Below are 20716 nucleotides of genomic sequence, written 5' to 3' on the forward strand. Positions count from 1 at the left end.
ACACCCACATTAGAGGTGGCCTCCTACAAGCGCATGAGGATGTAAGCATGTGGGAATGTGTGTATGTGTGCAGGGGGCAGATAGGGAACAGAAGAAGGGGGTTACCATTTCAAACTCTTAACATAATTATCTGCCGGGAAATTTCTTCCTTTCAGCCATTATTTCTCACCCAACTGGTTAGTTTTGAAGTCACAGGAATCCCTAGAGCTCAGTAATTCATTCATTCAACACATATTAGACACACTTTTCTAAGTTCGGGAAAGAGAGTACAAGACAAAAATCTCTGTTCTCGTGGCTTCCACTAGGGGAGAGAGACAGACCAGAGGGAGTGGCCTGTGCCAAGGCTCCAATGGGAGTCTGCTGTGCTGTGCACACACAGAGAATGGTGTTTGTGGGTTACTCTGGGGTAACCAAGCAGGTGAGATTACCTACTTGCCCACCTGTAATGCATTTGTGGCACACCAGGTGCCACCAGCCCACACAGGCAAGCCCCGCCCAGGGCTCTCCCATTCCCCGGCATTTCTCCCAGCAACCAGAAGAAGCTTGGCACATAGCAGTGGTTTCATAGGCATATGTGGAAAGACTGAGGAGTATAAGATTCAGAGAGGTTCCAAGACTTGAACTCAGGTTGTCTGTTGAGGTGGACAGTGGGGTGCTGGGCACCAGCCTGCCCAGGTCTGAATCCTGGCTCCATCACTTCCAGGTTCTGTGCAAGTGGACACGCTGCTTGTATTCCCTGAGCCTCAGTTTCCTCATCTGTAAACTGGGGGAGCGGTAATAACGGTCCCTACCTCACAGGGCTGTTGTGAGGATTAACTCAGGTGATGTTTGTAAAGCTCTTGTACACACTGTCAGTGTTGTTCTTGTTATTGCTGTCCTACCACCTCCGTCCTCCATCTCTGGAGAGAACCCTCACAGTATTCTAAGGTCAGGACCGGGGTCAAAATAAATCATCAGTGTGGACAAAGCCAGGGTGAATCCACATCAGGAACCCGGGAGGAAAATCCCCCCAGAGAAACATTACCGAGAAAAGGGCTGAAGCCAGGGACTGGAAAGTACTCCGAGGACTCAGGTGGGGGCAGAAGTCAGCCCCCAGAAGAGGCGTGGGGGAAGCTGCGGCTGCTGCCGCGAGCCCGTGCCTCAATTCTGGGCCCTCAGTGCCCTCTGCCTCGTGAGGAGAAGGTGAGTCCTTGCCGTCCTCGCAAGCTGCCGGAGGCTGGCATGAGGTAATGGCTGTGCCTGCGCTGCCAGGCTCTGTGCACAGATGAGACCAGGTCTCTTCAATCTCAGGGTTGGAGGTGGAGGGGAAATGGGATGGAATTTTTTAAACCCACAGCAGGGATGGGAAGGGGGAAGCTCAGGCTTGTTCGTCACAACCTGGCATGCTGGAGTGACAGGGCCCCCTTGGAGCGTGAGTGAGGTAAGTTTAGGGCAAATCAAAGGCAGCGTGCTTCACCCAGCGGGGGGGACACCGATGGAACTCATTACCCCAAGATGTGGTCTCAGCTGGAAATATAAATAGCTTCACAAAAGGTTTAGATAAATCCGTGGATGACAGCTCCATTCATGGGTTAGGGGAAGGAGGCTGTTGGGGCCCGCTGGCCTGTGGGGAAGGCAGCAGGGAGGTGACCTGGCCTCCCTAAGACCACCCCTCGAGGTCCCTGTTGGAGGCAGGCGTTGGGCTGCAGGGATGCAGGAGGCAGTGTCGTGTTCCTCCAGGCTGGGGCCCTGCCTGAGTCCCCGGGCCCTTTCCTCAACCCCCCAACTCTCGCCATCCACTGTTTGGGGAGACAGGGACACCATCAGCTCTGGGGAAAGTGTCCTGGTCGGGCTGTCCCCTAAGGGACCAGCAGAGGGAGACAGACACCGTGTCCAGTCCCAGCTCCCAGAACAGACACCAGGCTGCGCTGCCTTGGATGGGGCAAGCAAGCGACTGTGGGTCCCAGCTAGGTGCCCAACACTGTGCTAGGCACCCAAGGAGAGAGGCCCGAGAAGGCAACCTCCTTGGCCGAGATGGGCTTACTACAGTGGAGGGGGCCAGGGGGAGACTGCAGGGAACTAGGGGCAGGGCAGGGAGGAGGCCACTAGGTAAGAGCAGGGTGGCTCTAGAGCCATCTTGCCCTCTGTCCCAGGAGGGCAGGGCGTGGTTCTCTGTAGGTCCACACTGTTCTGCAGGGCAGTCTGCACATATAGGAGGTGCTTCAGAAAGCTTTGAGAGGTGAGTGAACCCCACAGGTCTGAGTATCAGTTCCTCCCTTGCCTCGGTACTGGTTCCATGCCAGACGTGGCTTTTCTCTTTCTGCCACTCAAATTCTCCCCAGCTTCTCAAGAAGTCTTCCCTGACAGCTCGTCCCTCCTCTGACCTCTCCTTTCTCTGCATCACAGCCCTTTGAACACCTTTTTGAGTTCTAGAGTCCCTATTTCATTCATCACATTTTGCAGTGGTCAGCGGCTGACGCTGACGTGTGCTCAGAGTGCTCTATTGAGGTGGAAGTTGTCTGTGGGGGCCGGGGATGGGTGGGCTCCGCACAGACGCAAACCACCCACGTCATGCAGACAGATGGGGCTGGCACCTGCACACCAGCATCAGTTGGCCCTTCTCATTCCTTCAGAGCTCACTGTGGCCTGAGTGTCTGCCCTTCCCCTTCAGCACACTGAGCCCCTAGGAGGAGGCCGTCTGGGATGCGAGGTCACATCCTCAGGAGTGGTTCATTGTTGGAGGAGAGATGAGCAACGGCCCCTAGAGAGTTCTGTGTCTGTGCCCCGTGTGGGGAGTCGGAGTCGGGGTGATGAGATTCAGGAAGAAGACAGAATGAAAAGAATAGAGAAGGTGCAGACATGTAGACATGGGGGGCTTGCAAGGGGAAGGTGGCAGTCTAGAGAGGGGACATCATTAGCAGAGACAGGAGGATAGGGCATGAGGGGCAGACGACAATAATATTTACCATTATTGAGTGCTAACAGCCAGAGATTTGACTTGTATTAACTCAGTCATCCCTTATTCTAAGGAAGGTACCGTTATCATCATCCCTGTTTTATGCAAGAGAAAACTGAGGTGTAGGGGGGTCAAGTGACTTGCCCAAGGTCACTTGCCCAGTGATCCCAGGAAAGGTGCTGTCCATCCTCTGACCCCTGGGCGAGTCTCCTGAGGAAGCCAGACAGTCTGGAGAAAGCCCAGGGAAGCCTGAAGGAGGGAGGCCCGTGGGGAGGGAGGGGACAGAGCGGGAGGAGCCGGCAGTGACTCAGCAGGGCAGGATAAGGATCTTCCAGCCCAGGGAGAGGTAACCCCACTCCTCTGCCAGGGGAGACGGAGTCACGGAGCCCGCGGCATGGGTTGGCCAGGGCAGTGGAACATCCTGCGAGGATGGCGGGGAAAGCTCCTGGCGGGCGAGGGAGGAGTTGAACACCTGGGGGTAACCCTTCTGCCCCAGCCCTCCTCACACACCCATCACCCAGACATCCTTGCAGACGGGGAGCCAGAGCCCAGGTAGGGCAGGGGAGAGGCAGCAGCAGGACAGGACCTGGTTCCTCTCAGCTTCACGGGGGAAGCAGGGGGTGGGTGGGTGCAGTGTCCTCCAGGAGGCCTGAGCTGGTCCAGGTGTGGGTGGGGGATGCAGGGCAGGGTAGGGCTGAGGGTTGCTGAGGCCCTGGGGTTTCTGCTGACATCACGGCCAGCTCAGGGTGAGGCAGGGCCCTCTGGGCTCCGGCCCACTGGAGGGAAAGGGAAAGTGCACACTCCTGCTGCCTTTCCTCCCCGTCCTTCCCTCGATGGCTCTGGTGCCTGCGTACTCACGCTGGAGAGAGCGCTCGTGGTGGTGCAGAGGATGCCCTCCTCCTAGGGATGCGGATCCCAGGGGGCCTGTTAGGCCCTGGCAGCTCAGGCGGGGCTCTGAGCCTACCTAGTGCCTCCCTTTGCAGGCCATACAGTCGGGCCCTCAGGAAGCACAGGGAAGCCCTTGCCCTGGTTCTGTGGGCGGGTGGCCCTCTAATTCCCAGTTCAATGCTCATTCCATGATTCAAAATCCCCAGCTCTTGGAAGCTACCATTCTAGCTGAGGGGGACTTGAGCACTCTCGGGGTGGTGCCTCTCACCAACCAGGAGGCGATGTAGGGTGCCTGGCCTAGCATTACACAGTCAGTTCATGTCAGTAGTGGGCAGTGGGTGGTGGGCAGGAGAGTCCAGGCACATGAGGACTATCTTTCTGTCCCAAGGAATGTCTTAGGGTCCTGAAGAGACCAGGCATGCCCCAGGTTAGATACCTCATAGCCAGGGGGCCCTCAGCAAGTCTCGCTATCACTGCGGCTGCTCTCAGCACCCAGCCTCTTCTTTCAAGAGTCCCCTGCCTTGGTGCCCCTCTCCCTGCCTCCACCCCAAGGTTTGCACCTGCACGATATAAAAGGGCGTGGCGCTGCAGGCAGACATTCCTGGGTTCCAGTCCTGGTTCTACCACTTGTGTGACTTAGACAAATGACTTCATCTTACCGAGCCTCAGTTTCCTCATGTATAGAATAGGGAAATTACAGTTCCTAGTTTATAGGGCTATTGTAAGAAAGAAATGAAATCGTCCATGTAAAGCCTGGTAAGAGCTCAGGACATTTAAACTAGAGGCCCAAAGGAGTAATGTGTCACCGAGAAACGCCAGGCCTTGCGGCAGGCTGGCAGAGTCGCTGTGGAGCCACCGTGGAGGGCCCCTGCCTCTCCTGCCCTCAACCGCATGGGCCCTCAGGGCTCCTCTCTGTGTCCCTGGGACCTGGCACGGAGTGTGTATTCAGGGAATGTCTAGTGAAAAGATGAATGAATGAGTGAATTTCTTACCTCTGTAGGCTTCTCCAACACCACACCCCTGCCCACCCCTCAGAGGTGACCGGACTACAGGCTTCCCTAGTGTGAGAATCCAGGACACCCCGGGGGCCAGGGCCCTTTCAATGCCAATTCTGCAACTGCACCTGGAGAGCCTTCCCTGGGGATGCTGGTTAGGGGAAGAGGGACGGGAGATGGGGCGGGCTAGCCTGTCCCTGAGACAACATTGACTCACCCCCACACCCTTGGAGGGCAGCTCAGTCATCACCTGGTGCCAGCTCTGCCACCCCCCCACCCCCACGTGGATGGTGAGGCCTGGAGTCTGGAAGGCCAGAGAAGGCAGCAAAGCAGTATCCTCCTCATCAGCTCACTGATACTCCCACCATCCTGTGGGGAGGAGGGCAGAGGTGGTCATGTCCCATTCCATGGAGAGGTGATGGCCATGTCCCAAGGCTGTGCTGGCCGATTGGAAGCCGGGCATCTTAACTTCCAGCCTGGCCCTCTGCCCGCTGCAGGGAGCCGTGTGTCTATGCCCAGCGCTACCTCAGCACCTCTGCCTGTGGTTGCCACTGCCCCTCCTGCCATTCAGCCACATTTCCACCCTGAAGCTCTACCTCCTCCCAGAGCTCTCCTTCCCTCACCACCCTTAATCTCAGATGGTTTAATGAATGTCCCTTGTCACAAGATTGTGAAATTCTTGAAGGCAGGGTAGGTTTTCCTTGTCCCTCTGTCCTTTACAGGGCCTGGCACCCAGCAGGGGCTCAGGAAATCTTGCACACCGCAGCCTGGGACAGATGGATCTGGAGCTCAGGATCCAGAGTGGGTGTCTCCTCTGACCTCCGCCCTGCCCCCACCAGCACGCCCAGATTGTCAGAGCTGGAAGGGCCCCCCAATAAGAATCCTGAGAGCCACAGGGGAGCAGGAACTTTCCTGAGGTCCCCAGCTAGAAATCAGAGGGCAGCCACCTGGGCCTGGCCACCCCTCAGAAACCCAGGGGGGGCTACTCCTGCTCTGCCTCTGCTTTCTTCCTTCTCCCCCCAACTCCAACAGCCCACCCCCATTTGGGATTTGGCAGAATAAAGGCACAGTCTTTCTTCCAGCCCCCACCCCAACACAACTGGCAGCTCCTAGCCTGCTGCCTTTGCCCAGACATGGCAGAGGGGCACTGGCAGCTTGGAGACGGAGCTGATTTTCCTTTTGGCAGTGGCGAAGATGGCAGTGGGGGAGGGGAGAGGCTTCACCCCCTGGGTGAGGAGAGAGGGCAGGGATGCAAGTCCAGACAGGAGGCAGAGGGAGAAAAGGACTTCTCGTTTGTGGGGTTCCGGCATCAAGCCCTGGAACTGTGTGGAAGCCAATTGTCCTTATACCCACCTGGCCTGGGTCCCCATTTCAGAGCTGCAGCCCTCAGTTCCTCCTCTAGAAACCAATGTTTTCCAGACTCCAAGGTGAACATTTGCTGGAGCCAGGGGGCAACATGGTAAGCTCCCTCCCCTCCCACTGCGGTCTGCTCCTCTTCCTCCTTGGCTCCTGCCTCCTCCCTCCTTCCCACTCCCACCGTTTATTTCCTCTTTGTGTCTCCTCTGTCCTGCCCATGCCTTCTCTGTCCTCCCTCCTCTTCCCTCAGCCCCCACCCGCCTCCTTCAGCTCCCCTCTCTCCCTTTCCCCTTTCTCTCCTGGCCCCCTCCTCCTCTCCCGCGTTGGGGCTGCTTTCTCCCTGACTCAGCAAGGTGCTTTATAAGGTGCTGAGGGGGCTCAGCCAAATCCAAACCACATTGTCTGTGCAGACACTCCACAGGGGCAGGCTGCAAACCCGAGGAGAAGAACTGGAGCTGCTCCCCTCTCCCTCCCCCTTCCGCTCCCCTTCGTGGCTCCCTCTCTCTCTGAAAAGGTGGCTGCTAGGGGACCTCCTGGCCAGCCTCAGTGCCAGTCACCCATTGGGCATCTGCCTCCTTGACCTTGACTTGGGCATCAAAAGATTGTCGGGCTCACCCGCCAAGGATGTCATTGAAACTCCAGCGTTCTGGCTGGGGGAGGGTGAGGAGGAAGAGAGAGCCCCCCCCAGCACCTTTCAGAAGGGCCCCTCCAAGGCAGGTTTTATCAGAGCTGCTGCTGATGTCCCAGAAAGTCCCCTACCCCCAACCCCAGGCCAGCTCCCCTTTCCCAGCTCTTTTTCTCCTTGTTTAGGGGGAAAAAAAAAAAAAACCACGAAAGAAAGAAGAGGGAAAAAACCCAACAACAAAGTCTGTCCCCCTCCAGTGAGGTAATTGAAAACAAACTTCTTCCCCCCCCCCCCCACGGTGCAGAAAAGGGAAGAGCTGTCCTGGGAGTCCAGCACTGGTCATGACCATGACGCCCGCTCTGACCTGCAGGCTGGAGGGGCTGTGGCAGGGCTGGTGGGGCGCCCTCCTTTCTCTGGGGGCAGCGGGACAGGAGTGGGGAGCCAAGGCTCTGATGATATTCCAGAGAGAGGGATCACCTTCCAGGTCTGCCCCACCACTGCCTCTCCCCCTTTGAAACAACAAATAACAACAAAGGCAATTTATTACCAAATGATTTAATTGCTGGTCTGGTTCTAGAGCATTCAGGCTTTGGAGACCAAATGACTGTCCCGCAGGAAGAGTCACGGAGTGGGGATGTCGGCATGCCCCAGAGGAGAGCTGTTTCCTCTGCGATCGCCCTGGCAGCCCTCTGTAGAGGGAGGAAGGCAGACCCTCCAGGGAGGGTCTAGGCTTATGGGTCCCCCAGGTATCCCACCCAGCAAGTCCCAACCCAGGCCTGAGGGAAGAAGGAGCGAGAGCACTCCACAGCCAAACCACCCCTACCCCACCACCGGAAAAAACCAACAACCCAAAACCCCAAAGGCAGGAGAAAGCCAAATGTCTTTACGGGGAAGCATTTCACAAATGGGGACTCTTGGGCTGTCCATCGCCTTGAATGGGAGCATTCCCGCTGAGTCACCCGGGAAGCCTCTGGTGTTGAAACTGGTCCGGTGCCTCGTGCTGATTAATGAATTACAAATCCCCCACCCATGTGCGCTCTCCTGGCCACTGGGAGGAAGAATGAAGAACCTTGTGAACTTGAGGGAAAAGCTTTGGGCCAAGCGCTCTCTTCTTTCTCTCGAGCTGGGCAGTGGGCCTGTGGTGCCCTCTTCCTCCCCCCAAGGGGGCATTGTGAGCCGGTTAGTCACCTGCCCCAGCCCCGGCGCCTTAGTCCCAGCTTTTGGAAATGGGACAGGCGGCGGGACAATAGGCAAGGGGGGCGGTCAGCCCAGACAAAGGGCAGCAGGAAAAACACCATCACTTGCTTCGAGGCCAGCTCGCTGGCATTTGGGAGAATGTGTCATTGCATTTACTCAGGGGGAGGGGGAAAGGGGGAAGGTTAGTGATGAGGAGGCAGAGGTAGGGTGAGAGAAGGGACCCTGCACTGGGCAGGGGGCAGGCGCCCCAGGCCGACACCGAGGGAGAAGAAGAGCGGGCGGCTCACTGCCGGAGCCCTCGGAGTTTGCAGACGGACTGATGCCCTCCCCGCCCCCTCCCCGAGGAGGCTCGGGGTGGTACCGCCGCAGCCTCGCCTCACCTCACCCCCCCTCGGTGTTGTGGGAGGGAGAGGAGCCCCAGAAGCCCTCCCTTCCCTCCTCCCCCCGCCTCCCCCCACCCCGGGGAGGGCCGCTACAATTTGTGGTTACAGCTTTACACGTCAGAAAAAAAAAAAAAGTTTGCAGAATGTCCCACACCGAAAAAAAAAAAAGATCCGAAACCGAGCGAAAAAAACCTGCGAGTGGGCCTGGCGGATGGGATTATTAAAGCTTCGCCGGAGCCGCGGCTCGCCCTCCCACTCCGCCAGCCTCCGGGAGAGGAGCCGCGCCCGCCGGCCCGGCCCCCAGCCCCATGGACCTCCGAGCAGGTAGGAGCCAGGCGTCCGAGGCCCTGGCCCCCGCCCCCGCCCGGGAGCCCGAGATCCGGTTCCGTCGTGCCCCCGGCGAGCCCGAGCCAGGCCGGGCGCCGGGGCTGCCCCCGCCAGCAGGGCTCGGGCCGGGGAGGCACGGCCGGCGCCCTCGAGAGGGGCCGGGCGGGGACGCGGCATTCCTGGAGTCCGCTCGGCGGGGAGCCCGGGCGACCCGCAGATCTGGGGAGGCAGCCACCTGGAGCCCCAGCGAGGCGGGGTCCCGGGAGCACGGCGGACAGAGCCCCGCGCAAAAGTCGGGGCGAGCGAGTCCGAGGCGGGGAGCGGGGTTGCGGGGGAGGGGGCCGGGAGAGGAAGAGGGCGGGAGGGCGGGAGGCGGGGGAGCCCGAGGCCGGGCCGGCGGGAGGCGAGGGGAGGCCGACACCTCGGGCCGCGCCGCTCTCCCTCCCCGGCGGCCGGGAGGGCAGGGCGGGAAGGAGGGCGGGCGAGAGGAGAGAGGAGGGCGGAGGGCAGAGCCGGGCCGGGCCGGGCCGCGGGACTCGCGGCTTCCTCGCTGCGCGCCGCGCGGCCGGAGCCCACCATGCTGCCCGCGGCCGCGGAGCCGGCGGCAGGTAGGGGCGGGCGGCGGCAGCGAGCCCCCCGGGCCGGCCCGCCGTGGCCTGGGAGCCGTTAGTGGGGGGGGGGGGGTGGGGGGCAGGCGCAGCCCGGCCGGACCCGGCAGGAAAAAGTCCGTCACCGGCCGGGGAGCGGCGGCAGCGGCACTCGGCCCCGCGGGAGGGCGGGCGGGCAGGGAGTGGACGCGCGGGAAAGGGCAGTGGCCGGGCCGAGCCCCGAGCCCGGCGCCCCGGACCCCGCCCCCGCCCCCGCCGCCGGGAAGGGAAGGGAGCGACCGGGCGGGAGCGGGCCGGGGGCGGGGCCCGGGGCGCCGGGGCCACACAGGGGGAAGGCGCCGCCGCCACGGGAGGGGACCGGGCGCGAGAGGTCACCGCCGAGCGGGGACGGCCGGCGAGCGGCCGCCGCCGCACAGTTCCCCAGCCGGGCGCTCGAGGGAAACCCCAAGTCCCCCGGGCCTCGCCTGAGTCCCCTCATGTCTGCTCTCCCCGCCTTCCTTCGCAGCAACTCCACACTGTGCTCCAGAAGCCCTCCCCACACACCCCTCTCCCAGTGGACCAGTCCCTGTTTCCTTCTGCGTCCAGCCTGGCCTCCCCCCTGGGGTAGGAGGGGGCTGCCAGGAGGGGACGGAGGCGGGAGGTCTGGCATGGCAGGCGCAGTCCGAGCCTCGGAGAGGGGCTGTGAGTTGGGGGGCACTGGACACACTCCTCTGTCAGGTGCGCTCTGACCCTGACCCAGACGCCTGACATCTCCCTGCTTTCACTGCCCCCGACAGACCCCCGCCCTGCTCCTGAGCACACAGTGCCCCTCCCGGGGGAAACAGGGACACATTCCTCTGCCAGACCAGACCCGCTCCCCCCACTGGCTCAGACTCCCTCACTGCCTGGAGCCACGCACTCAACCAGGGAGGAAACAGGCACCAGGCAGAGATGGCAACAACTGTCACCCAGCAATCCAGAAGTCTCCTCCTGACTGGTGTAATGGCTCCCCCTTCCCGCCTCACAGAGCCCCACACTTCTGCCCTGTTCACACTTCTGCACACCACCCCTCCACACCAGCTACTAATTAGTGACACTTCACATTCCTCCCCACAATCCCACCTGCATATTCACACCCTGGCTCCTGCTCCCTCAGAGCCCCTCCCACACCTCTGGATAACAACACCCTTTCAAACTCACCCACACGCTTGTCGGACTGTTTTTCCTTCACTTGGTCCCCCTGTGAAGGAAGGTCCCCCCTGCCTGGCTTTCTGCTGGCTGCCCAGCTGTCCCCCGCTTCACCCTACTCTCCTTGAGCACACCCAGGGTCATCCTGTGGCATGATCTGGAACACTCTCACTCCAACCAAAGCCCAACTCCTGTGTCCCTATTGAGTTCACAAGGCAGGGCGGCTGGCCCGCCTGTCTGCTTCTTTCCCTGGGCCTCAGATTCTTCTGTCATTTAGACTGGAAGAGAAGGGCAGGGAGGGGGCTGCTGAAGAGGACAGCAGAGATGGAGCCCCACGTGGTTTGGCTGAGAGGAACTTGAGTGTGCACAGTGCAACCCCCTCATGCAACCCAGTCGCCTGATGGGTTGGTGGCAAAGCTACGTCTCCTGACTTCTGGGCCCATGCCTACGCACTCACTAAGCCACTTCTCAGCGGACTGGGGGATCGGGAACCAGGGAGAGGACAGAAGGGAGAGGAGGAGGAGAGAGGAGGGCAGCCAGCCCAGAGGACAAGGAAAGACAGGCTGTTTCTGTGGGCTTTTCCCTGGGAAGGCAGGTGGGGGGGGCACCCCCAAGGGCCATTTCCTACAGTCTCTCAATGCCTGGGTCTCACACCACAGTGGATACACCACCCCCTAAACCGCTTCATTCCCCCAGTTTCCCTCAACAGACCCTCCAGGGTCACCAGGATGCTGGTCCTGGTTTGGCCTGAGAGCAGGGCCTTTCCTTCTGGCTCCCACATTTAGCCCAACACCCCTAGAGCTCTGCAATTCCTCCCTGGCTCCTATGTTTTCAGCTGATAGCTCTTAGCCACCAATCCCAGGTGCAGAGTCTTCTGGCTGACTTGTCCTACGCACCCTGACCACCCTGGCACATCACACGGCTGAGCCCCCCACCCTCACTGAGTGAGGTCAGCTTGCGGGGTACAGGCCCGGGGCTGAGGGGCAGCTGGCTAAAGACATGCATACAAAGGTATGCCTGCCTGTGCAGCCGTGTCAGGGTGGCCATGCGCTTGCGTGGGCTGAGGATGTGTGTGTGTTCATCAGGGGGGCCTCGGTTCCCAGGGCCCAGGGATCTGGATGGAATTAGGGGCTGGCCCGCCGGGCGGGGGCCAGGATGGGGGGTGGGGGTGCAGCAGGAAACGTGAGCTGCACTCATTAGCTCCTCACGTGCTCAGCCGGATTTATAAACACAGGGGAAGACGGGATGTAAACAATCAGTGGGCAGCAGCCAGAGGCAGAGCTGGGGCGGGGGGCTGGGCGGGGGGCCAGGACTGGGGGAGGGGGCCCAGGACACAGCCCCCAGTGGCCGGGTCCACCTGCACACCATGAGCCTGGAGAGGAGGATGGATGAGGGCTCCAGGATGCCCACCGCACTCCCTCCTAGGGACACAGGCCAAGCTGCAAGCTGCGCCGAGCTCCAGTGCTTGCAACTAAACCACAGGTGTTCTCTGCCCCACACGGCCTTCAGTTTTGCTGCCTGAGATATGGGGACATCTTGTCCAGAGCGGAAGCTGTCGTAATAGAGGGTAGAGCCCTGTCCCCTTTCTCCTCTCCTAGCCTTTCTCCCTCTGGATTTCTGAGACATCTTCCCTCTTTCTGGTTCTCTCCATGGGCAGGTCAGTCGGATCCTTCTGCTTTCTCCCCTGCCCCCCCTCCCCAGCCTGCAGTGACACAGTTACCTCAGAACTGAAATATTCCTGGAAACACCGGCCTCGTCTGGTTAATTTCATGAGCCGTTTTTCTGCCCAGATGATTTAGCTCTTGTTTATCTGAAGGCTTCTCCCCCTGCTGTCCCTGTGTAGGGAGCCCAGTCCTCCAGGGGGCTGTCCCACAGGGCCCAGAAGGGGAGGGGGAGAACGAGGCCTGGCGCTGGGTTCCTGACCAGCTCCCCCATGGGATGGGCAGAGCCCAGTCCCAGAACTCTGGCCAGCAGCGCTGCCCAAAGCAGGGCGGGTAAGAGGCGAGCCCAGCTCCCAGTTCCTGCTTCGGCTGGGACCCTCGGCATTGCCACTAACTGTGAGCGAGGCCAGACTTGTCCTGAAGGCTACCTCAAAGCCAGAAGGGCTGTTGCCCACCTCAGCAGGTCTCCAGACTCCAAAACTAACCCCACATTGTACCCATAGGATCCTGAAGGTGACTCAGCCAGATGTCCAGGCCGAGGGTAGCCCAAGGCTTTGTGCAGAGGAGAACGGCTTGGAGTTGTTTTGGGATGTGAAGAACAGCGAATAGAAGGAACTCAGAGAGTCAGCAAGAGCTAGGGATGGAAAGGAAGAATGAGGAGTGGAGCATTCAGGAGGGAAGCCACAGGCTGCAGATGGGGAAGAGAAGAGGGGAGCCTGTCTCCTGAGGGGGCAGTTATGTGCCTGACCCTGCTCTCTGTCCTAAAACACACATGCGTGCGGGGCACACGCACGCACACACACACACCCTCAAACCAAGAACCCTAAACCACAAGGGCAGGGTCCCTGTGACTAGTGGCACCCCTACTCCCACGCTCCATCACTAAGCCAGCCAGTCAAGCATCTGGAAGAGACAAGACTGACCAGTTGGGCCACAGCAAAAGTCCCCACCTGACATCTTCACTCTGTTCTTTTTTTTCTATTCATGAGGAAGATCAGCCCTGAGCTAACATCCGATGGCAATCCTCCTCTTTTTTTTTTTGCTGAGGAAGCTTGGCCCTGGGCTAACATCCATGCCCATCTTCCTCTACCTTATATGGTGCGTCGGTGCGCGCCCAGGATCTGAACCTGCGAACCCCGAATGGGCGGCCGAAGCGGAGCGTGTGCACTTAACCGCTGCGCCACTGGGCTGGCCCTTTTTTTTTTTTTGTCTTAATTGTTTCTTAACTCCAAACCTATCCTAACTCAAAGTACAAATTGTTAAACCCATATCCAACTAATTTCTAACCATGAAAGCAATGTCACTGTAGAAAATTTGAAAGTATAAAATATAACCTAGAAGAAAGAAACCACTCATGATCTCACACCTATCCAAGCTTAAAACCCAAACTAGCCGTACTCTTAGTGACACGCCATCCATCACCCCATCTGACATCTAAATCAACAAAGTCACAAAGCTTAGCCCCAGCAAGCCCTCTGCCTGCCCAACCTAACCACATCCTCCAGCTGGACTCAAACTTCAACCACACTCAGTCAGCCAGATCCCAATAAACTAACCTGAAACTTCAAAAGTAACCCAGCCCTTAAACCTAACCTAGCTCAGTGCCAAGTACAGCCTTAGCCTTTCCTAACCCTAACTGCCTGTACCCAGTCCCGAAGCCCACTGAATCCTGGCCTAATGCTCTTGACTTTGGACCTCACCTAAAAGCCTGGAAAATCGTTTTCTAACTGCTTATGTCCGTCCTCACAGCATGACCCCTGGCCTCTGGCATCCCGGGATACCAACCTCTCCAGCACCATCAGCTGACAAGCCCAACTCATCAAATTCTCTCTCTCTCTCTCCATTGCAGGCTGATCAAAAGGCCTCCTTCAGGTCAAACTTTTCCCCATCCAACACCCTAGATAAGAATGGGGCAAACCTCCATGCCGCAGCCAATCCTTGGAGTGAATGCTAAATCTTCAATCTAACCCCATCCTACACTTTCCGCACCCAGGAATCATATCCCATCACTGACTACACAAGCCAGCCCTGTGTCCTTCAGCCTGACCTCAGGGGTCTAACCCTACACCTTGCCTCCTATGGCTCGACTCAGACTCGTTCTAGGGCAGCCTGTCTCTTGCGCCCCTCCCCGGGCTGACTGCTCTCAGCTGGCAGCTCTGACATGTGCTGTTTCCTACCCCTTGCCCCGCCCCCCCAAACTGCAGTGGGACTGGGAAGCTGGGAGAGGAGGCTGAGGTACACCTGGACCCTGGGAATGCTGATTTGCAGTCCCTAGGCCTGGCCCCGTCCCACTGTGCACACACACATACGTGTTGGCACACATACAGTGACTCTTTCTTAGCTGACACACAAATATACTCTCCAGTGTCTACTGGTAGACACACACTCACACAGGCCAAGTCCTCATCCTCAAACACATACATGCCTCCACTCACACACATACTTTCTCAGGCCAGGAATACTTCCCGCCTCCATCCCCACTGCCTCCCATCTGGTGTCCCACCCTCACTCCCCGTCCCAGCCCAAGGTGGGGACAGACACCTGAGGGGCTGCCAGCTGCTTCCTCAACGGGCCGCCCTCATGCTTCTTGCCCATCCTGTCCACAGGGGACTCGTGGGGGATGCTAGCGTGCCTGTGCACCGTGCTCTGGCACCTCCCTGCAGTGCCAGCCCTCAATCGCACAGGGGACCCAGGGCCTGGCCCCTCCATCCAGAAAACCTATGACCTCACCCGCTACCTGGAGCACCAACTCCGCAGCTTGGCTGGGACCTACGTGAGTATCCAGGGCAGCTTAGGGGTCTGGGAGTTGGGGGAAGAGAGACAGAATGGTGGAGGAGTCGTGGTGAATGATGGGGTGATGAGGAAGGGCCGTTTTGCTCCAAGCAGGCTCTGGGTCTGGCCTATCTCCTGCCCTTCCCTCTTAGGTACACCCCTCCTCCCCATCCCTGGCCCCAGGACTAGGCATGTGGGCAGGCCTCGCACCCGCCTTGGCCCATCGCCCCACTGGCTGTGGGCCCAGCCGCCCGCCTCCCCCTGGGGGCCGGGGAAGTCTCCTCTGTTTACACCGTGTTGTGGTGTCTCTTGCACGGGCGGGGCTGGGTGGGGATGGAGGGGCCCCACCTCCCATGCCTGTGTTCCAGCTCGCCTCTGCCCCAGACCTGGGGCCCTGCTGCTCTGGACCCTTGGGCCTCCCTTCTGTCTGCCTCTCCCATCCTAGCTGGGCCTCCTAGGGGGGACTTGGGGGATGGGGGCTGCAGGGAACCCAGGCCAGTAGTGGCAGGGGGTTCAGGGTGTGGATGGAAGTTAGGCCATAAGGAGTTGGGGGCCGTCCAGAGGTGTTCAGAGAGCCCAAGAGAGAAGGAAGGAGGGTCAGAGTTGTCGAGGACCATGGGGAACCGGCCCCCTCTTCCCGTGTTCCTCTTCCACATCCCAGACCCTACTCTGGAGCCAGGGAAAGAGAGGGGAGGAGGGTGGCGGGGGAGCTGGCTCCAGCCCCAGGATACACCGAGGAAATTAGTTTGTCTCTGTGCTTGTCAGCGTGTGAACCTCCCCCTGGGCCCTTGCCTATCCCAGGCCTCGCCCCTATCTTCTCCCTTTCCCTCCCGCCTGAAACGCCTGAAACGTCTCCCTCAGCCCTTTCCCTGGGCCCCAGGCCTCTCCCCGGAGGGTTGGCAAGACTCTGTCCTCTTCCCTAGACTGTCTTCCATACCCTTCCTCCTGCCCAACTCTTGAGACTGCCTCAGTTTCTTCATTCTGCAGCCCTGCTCCTACGAGCCCTTCCTTGGGGGGTTAGTGAGTACCTTCTGACCCCACCCTTCAGCTTCAAGAGGGAAATGGAGCTCTGATGCCCACTGGCCCTCTGCCTTTCCACCCCTTTTCCCTCTCTGGTTTTCCCGTCCAGAAAACCTTTGCTTGACTCTGCTACCCCCTCTAGCTCCCGACCCTTTTTCTCTCCTGGCTTTCCCTGCCAAATTTCTCGAAGGAGTGGTCTACACCCTCTGCCTCCACTTCCTCTCCACCCACTCACTCCTTAACCCCCTGCAGTCTGGCTCCCAGGCCACTGAATCAGTTCTCTCCAAGGTCGTCAGGCACCTCTTCTTGCCAAGCCCTGCGGTACTTTCTCAGGCTCATTCTCCCTGCTCTCTGTTTTACAGCCGCGCTGTTGAGCACTGCTGCCTTCTTGAACTCCTCTTCTTGGCTCTGCATTCTTCTCGTCCACCTTCTACCTCTGCAGCCTGGCCTCCTGGGTCCTCATGGCTCCTCTTCCTCTCTGCCCGGCCCCCAGTGGGCACTCTCCCAAGGCTTGCACACACAGCCAATCAGCGCATCCTTCCTGAGTATCTCCCGAGTGTTTTTCTCTTTCTACACCTCTCCATAGGAGAGCTCGTCACCTCATTGCTGCAACTGTCACCTCCATGCAAATGACATCCCTGGAGAAACTTAGGGGAGGCCTGTGAACAGAGAGGCCTAGCGTGGAGATGGGGCCAGTGTCAGGGGACATAGGAAATAGAAGCTTTGGGGGCAGGTATCTCCTGGCAGTGAGCTGGCTGCTCCGCCCTCCTCCTTCCCCATCGCCCTCTCCTTTTCACAGCTTAACTACCTGGGCCCCCCTTTCAACGAGCCTGATTTCAACCCACCTCGTCTGGGGGCAGAGACTCTGCCCAGGGCCACTGTCAACTTGGAAGTGTGGCGAAGCCTCAATGACAAACTTCGGCTGACCCAGAACTACGAGGCCTACAGCCACCTTCTGTGCTACTTGCGTGGCCTCAACCGCCAGGCCGCCACGGCCGAGCTGCGCCGCAGCCTGGCACACTTCTGCACCAGCCTCCAGGGCCTGCTGGGCAGCATTGCGGGTGTCATGGCAGCTCTGGGCTACCCACTGCCGCAGCCTCTGCCTGGGACTGAGCCCACCTGGTCTCCTGACCCTGCCCACAGCGACTTCCTCCAGAAGATGGACGACTTCTGGCTGCTGAAGGAGCTGCAGACCTGGCTGTGGCGCTCAGCTAAGGACTTCAACCGGCTCAAGAAGAAGATGCAGCCGCCAGCAGCTGCGGTCACCCTGCACCTGGAGGCCCATGGCTTCTGATCTCTGACCTTGACCACCTTCTCTTTCCCCTCCCCGTTCAAGCCCTGCTCCTACTCTGGGAGGGAGAAACCTGTATGCCAACACTTGTTGAGCCAGGAGACAGAAGCCATGAGCCTCTGGCCCTTCCAGGACTTGGAGGAGGGTGTGATGCAATAAGGCCTGTCCCCTCCCTGCTTCCCAAAGTCCTACAGGTCAGGGGAAGAGGTGCAATAGGCCCCATCCCATTTCCACAGGAAGTAATGCTCAAGGGAGCCCGAAGTGGTTCAAGTTGGTGCAAAGGCTCTCATGGCTTCCTGCTTCCTGTCCACCACTTGCCAGTGCCCACCTAGCCCCTCAAGTGGCACTTCTAGGAAGCAAGCAGGGAGGGGGGCCACCACAGCACATGTCTTTCTGGGGTGAAGCCCTTTGGCTGCCCCACTCTCTGTAGATGGGTGTTGCTCCCCTACCCCCAAATAACGCAATACATCCAATTCAGGAAACAAACATGGTGGCAAGTCCAAACAGGAGGGGATTGGATTGAAAATGGAAGAGGTGGGGTCTGCATTGGAGGTAATACTGACAGCAGAGGCGCAGGGACAGACTGGAACCAGGGGTCACCAAGGCAATCGGCCCAGGGCGGCAACCCAAAGAAGCTTGCCTCGAATTTAGTGCCGGCATCATGGTGCCTCCTCTTTGCCCCCTTCCCAGGGTATCTGTGGGTTGCCCAGGCTGGGGAGGGCAACCATAGCCACAGCCACAGGATTTCCTGAAAGTTTACATTGCAGTAGCATTTTGGGGTGCATGGGGCAGCTCCCCCAGGCCCTGCCCCCCAGCCCCACCCACTCATGACTCTAAGTTTGTTGTATTAATATTTATTTATTTGGAGATGTTATTTATTAGATGATATTTATTGCAGAATTTCTATTCTTGTATTAACAAATAAAATGCTTGCCCCAGAACTGCATCTCTTTGCTTGGCCTTGCCCCTCTTCCTGACTCTCATCACTTGTCCTCATGGCCCTTCACCTCCCTGGCTTCCTTCACTGCTGGTGGAGAGCCTGGAAGCCCAAGGGTTAGCTCAGGAGAGGCAAAGAGCTTGGGGAAGAGGCTCTCTCCCCTCAGTCCACCAAGAAGACGTGCACACAGCAGACTTCTCTCCTGCTCCCTCCACCAATGCCAGGTTCCTTTAGTCCTCCCAAATATCTTCTTGTCTGTGCCTTTGCTCAGTCCGCCTCACCTGTCTGGATTGCTTTAATGGTCTTATAGGTCTGTCTCCCTGCAAAGCTGTCTATCTGGCCCTCCAGCGCTCTCTCCAAGCAGTCAGCCCCACACATTCAGCCCTCAGCTTCCCCAGGACCTCCACCTCTGGTGGCCCACTGGGGCCCCCAGCAATGACCCTTGCCTTCTCAATACTCTTCATCTCCTAGGGAGGGCGATAGACTGTGGCCAAGTCACAAGTCTCAGCTGTGATGGTACTCCTTTATCTCCAATGTAAGACGGGAGATTAGGGTGCAAGAGAACAATTCCTATTGGACTACAAGCGAATGGGATAGATGCTATTCAACGGATGACCTAAGTTCAAATCCCAGGTTCATAACCTACTAGCTGAGTGACCTTGGACAAATGACTTAAAGCTCTCTATTCTCCAGTTTCCCTGCCTGTAAAATGGAGATAATTAAATACCTTATAAGATTGTTGGAAAGGATAAGAGAAATAATAAAGGTAAGACGGTTGGCTGCAGCAGCAGCGATTGCTAATTACAGGTTACTTGGGACATATCAGTCTATTGCTAATTACAGGTTACTTGGGACATAGTCTGCATGTCATGACGCTCTAGTGAAGAGCCACTGGGTAAATTAATGGGCTAATTGCTCCCAGGTAATACATGGATATTTCACAAGGGCCTCCTGACACAGTGCCGTAAGCGAAGGAAGTAACAAATGATGGTGATGTCAATCAGTTGACAAGTGTTTTAAAGACCTAATTACCTGCTCATCACTGTGCTAACTGGAGTAGGAAAGCCAAGAGAAGTCCAAGACCTACCTTGGCTCCTGCGCTTACCGAGCCTGTGGATCCATCCAGGAAGAGAAGACCAACATACATGAAACAATCAGGACAAAAGCAGACATGTGCCATAAGCACTGGGAGCTTCTAACAGCGCATGAGCTGTGGGAAAGGGAAAGGTCGGAGGACGGCTACAGGAGCTATTGGATTGGCTTGTGGGCAGGGCGAGCCAGGCTCTGCTGAATGTCCCTGAGTCACCTGGCCCAAGTTGGAGGAAATGTGCCCACCCTGAGGGGTCCAGGCTCTTCAGGCAGAGACATCTGCCCTGGCATGGCCAGGGACATCTCAGGCCCTGCCTCCTGCCTAACAAGATAGAAAGGAGGGGGCATCGGGGCTGTCCCCATGGGCAAAATGAGTAACAGCTTGTAATGTAAGGCACCAAGCAAAGGGCGATATGGAACACAGAGAAGGAAGGTATGTCCCACACTACTGTACTGTGAGCTTCTTGGGGGCAGATTCTGAGTCTTCCCCATCTCTCAATTCCAGCATCCAGCTCAGGCTTCATGCCCAAAGGAGGTGTTCAATTAGTGTGTTGAATAAAACAATTCATGCCCAAAGGAGGTGTTCAATTAGTGTGTTGAATAAAACAATCTGGAAAGGGACTAGGAGCTCCCCTCCCCCCAAATGCTAGAATCCAGGGCAGAATGCGGAAAGACCGAAGCAAAATGCCATGGAAGTCGAGGAAGGAGTGATGGCATCCAGTTGGGGGAGGGCCCTGCTAGTCTGTGAGCCCTACAGGAGGCAATGGTGTCTGAAGTCACCGCTGTATTTCCAGGGCCTAGCACACAGTAGGTGCTTTCGCATAAACAGGAGAGGTGGGATTTGACACCTATCTTAGAGGATGGGCAGGACAAGGATTAGTTAAGCGTGTCTTTCTCTCTTTTAAGCAGGTAGCATCTTGAGGGCAGGCTCCACAATTTATTCATCTTTGCATCTCTACAGCATTTTAGCACAATGCCGGGCACAGACTAAAGTTCTCGATAATTTGACTTAATCTGACTTAAAGAGTGTCAACAGGGGCCAGCCGGTGGCGCAAGCAGTTAAGTGCGTGCGCTCCGCTGCGGCGGCCCGGGGTTCGCGGGTTCGGATCCCGGGCGTGCACCGATGCACTGCTTGTCAAGCCATGCTGTGGTGGCATCCCATATAAAGTGGAGGAAGATGGGCACAGATGTTAGCACAGGGCCAGTCTTCCTCAGCAAAAAGAGAGGAGGATTGGTAGATGTTAGCACAGGGCTGATCTTCCTCAAAAAAAAAAAAAAAGAGTGTCAAGACAATAGTGTATTAGAAATCAAGAGAACCGAGTTTTAAAGAGGCAGCTGATCAACAGTGTCAGATACCCCCGAAGAACTGAGAGAATAATACGGGGAAAATCCACTGGCTTTGGTAATCAGGAAGTCACAGGTGACCTTTGCGCGAGCTTTGGAGAGGCAGACACCAAATTGTGGG

At 58.0% G+C, this 20716-nt stretch overlaps 1 protein-coding gene across 1 annotated transcript; it reads left to right on the forward strand.

The window, feature by feature from the left end:
• Nucleotides 1-13348: 13348 nt before the first annotated feature.
• CLCF1 (cardiotrophin like cytokine factor 1) lies at nt 13349-18166 on the forward strand. The gene is made up of 2 exons (XM_004437698.3): nt 13349-14915; nt 16734-18166. The coding sequence occupies exons 1-2, from the start codon at nt 14763-14765 to the stop codon at nt 17226-17228; spliced, it is 648 nt and encodes a 215-aa protein (XP_004437755.2). The 5' UTR covers nt 13349-14762; the 3' UTR covers nt 17229-18166.
• The last annotated feature ends 2550 nt before the right edge of the window (nt 18167-20716 follow it).

The sequence above is a fragment of the Ceratotherium simum genome, chromosome 34, assembly GCF_057802395.1.
Source record: "Ceratotherium simum simum isolate JZ-2026a chromosome 34, ASM5780239v1, whole genome shotgun sequence".
In the NCBI taxonomy this organism is placed as follows: Eukaryota; Metazoa; Chordata; class Mammalia; order Perissodactyla; family Rhinocerotidae; genus Ceratotherium; species Ceratotherium simum.

Excerpts from the sequence above, each read along its gene's own strand:
- CLCF1 (XM_004437698.3), top strand. The coding sequence starts at position 14,763 with ATGCTAGCGTGCCTGTGCACCGTGCTCTGGCACCTCCCTGCAGTGCCA. Across the intron at positions 14,916-16,733 it reads GCAGCTTGGCTGGGACCTAC|CTTAACTACCTGGGCCCCCC; the intron begins GTGAGTATCCAG and ends TCCTTTTCACAG.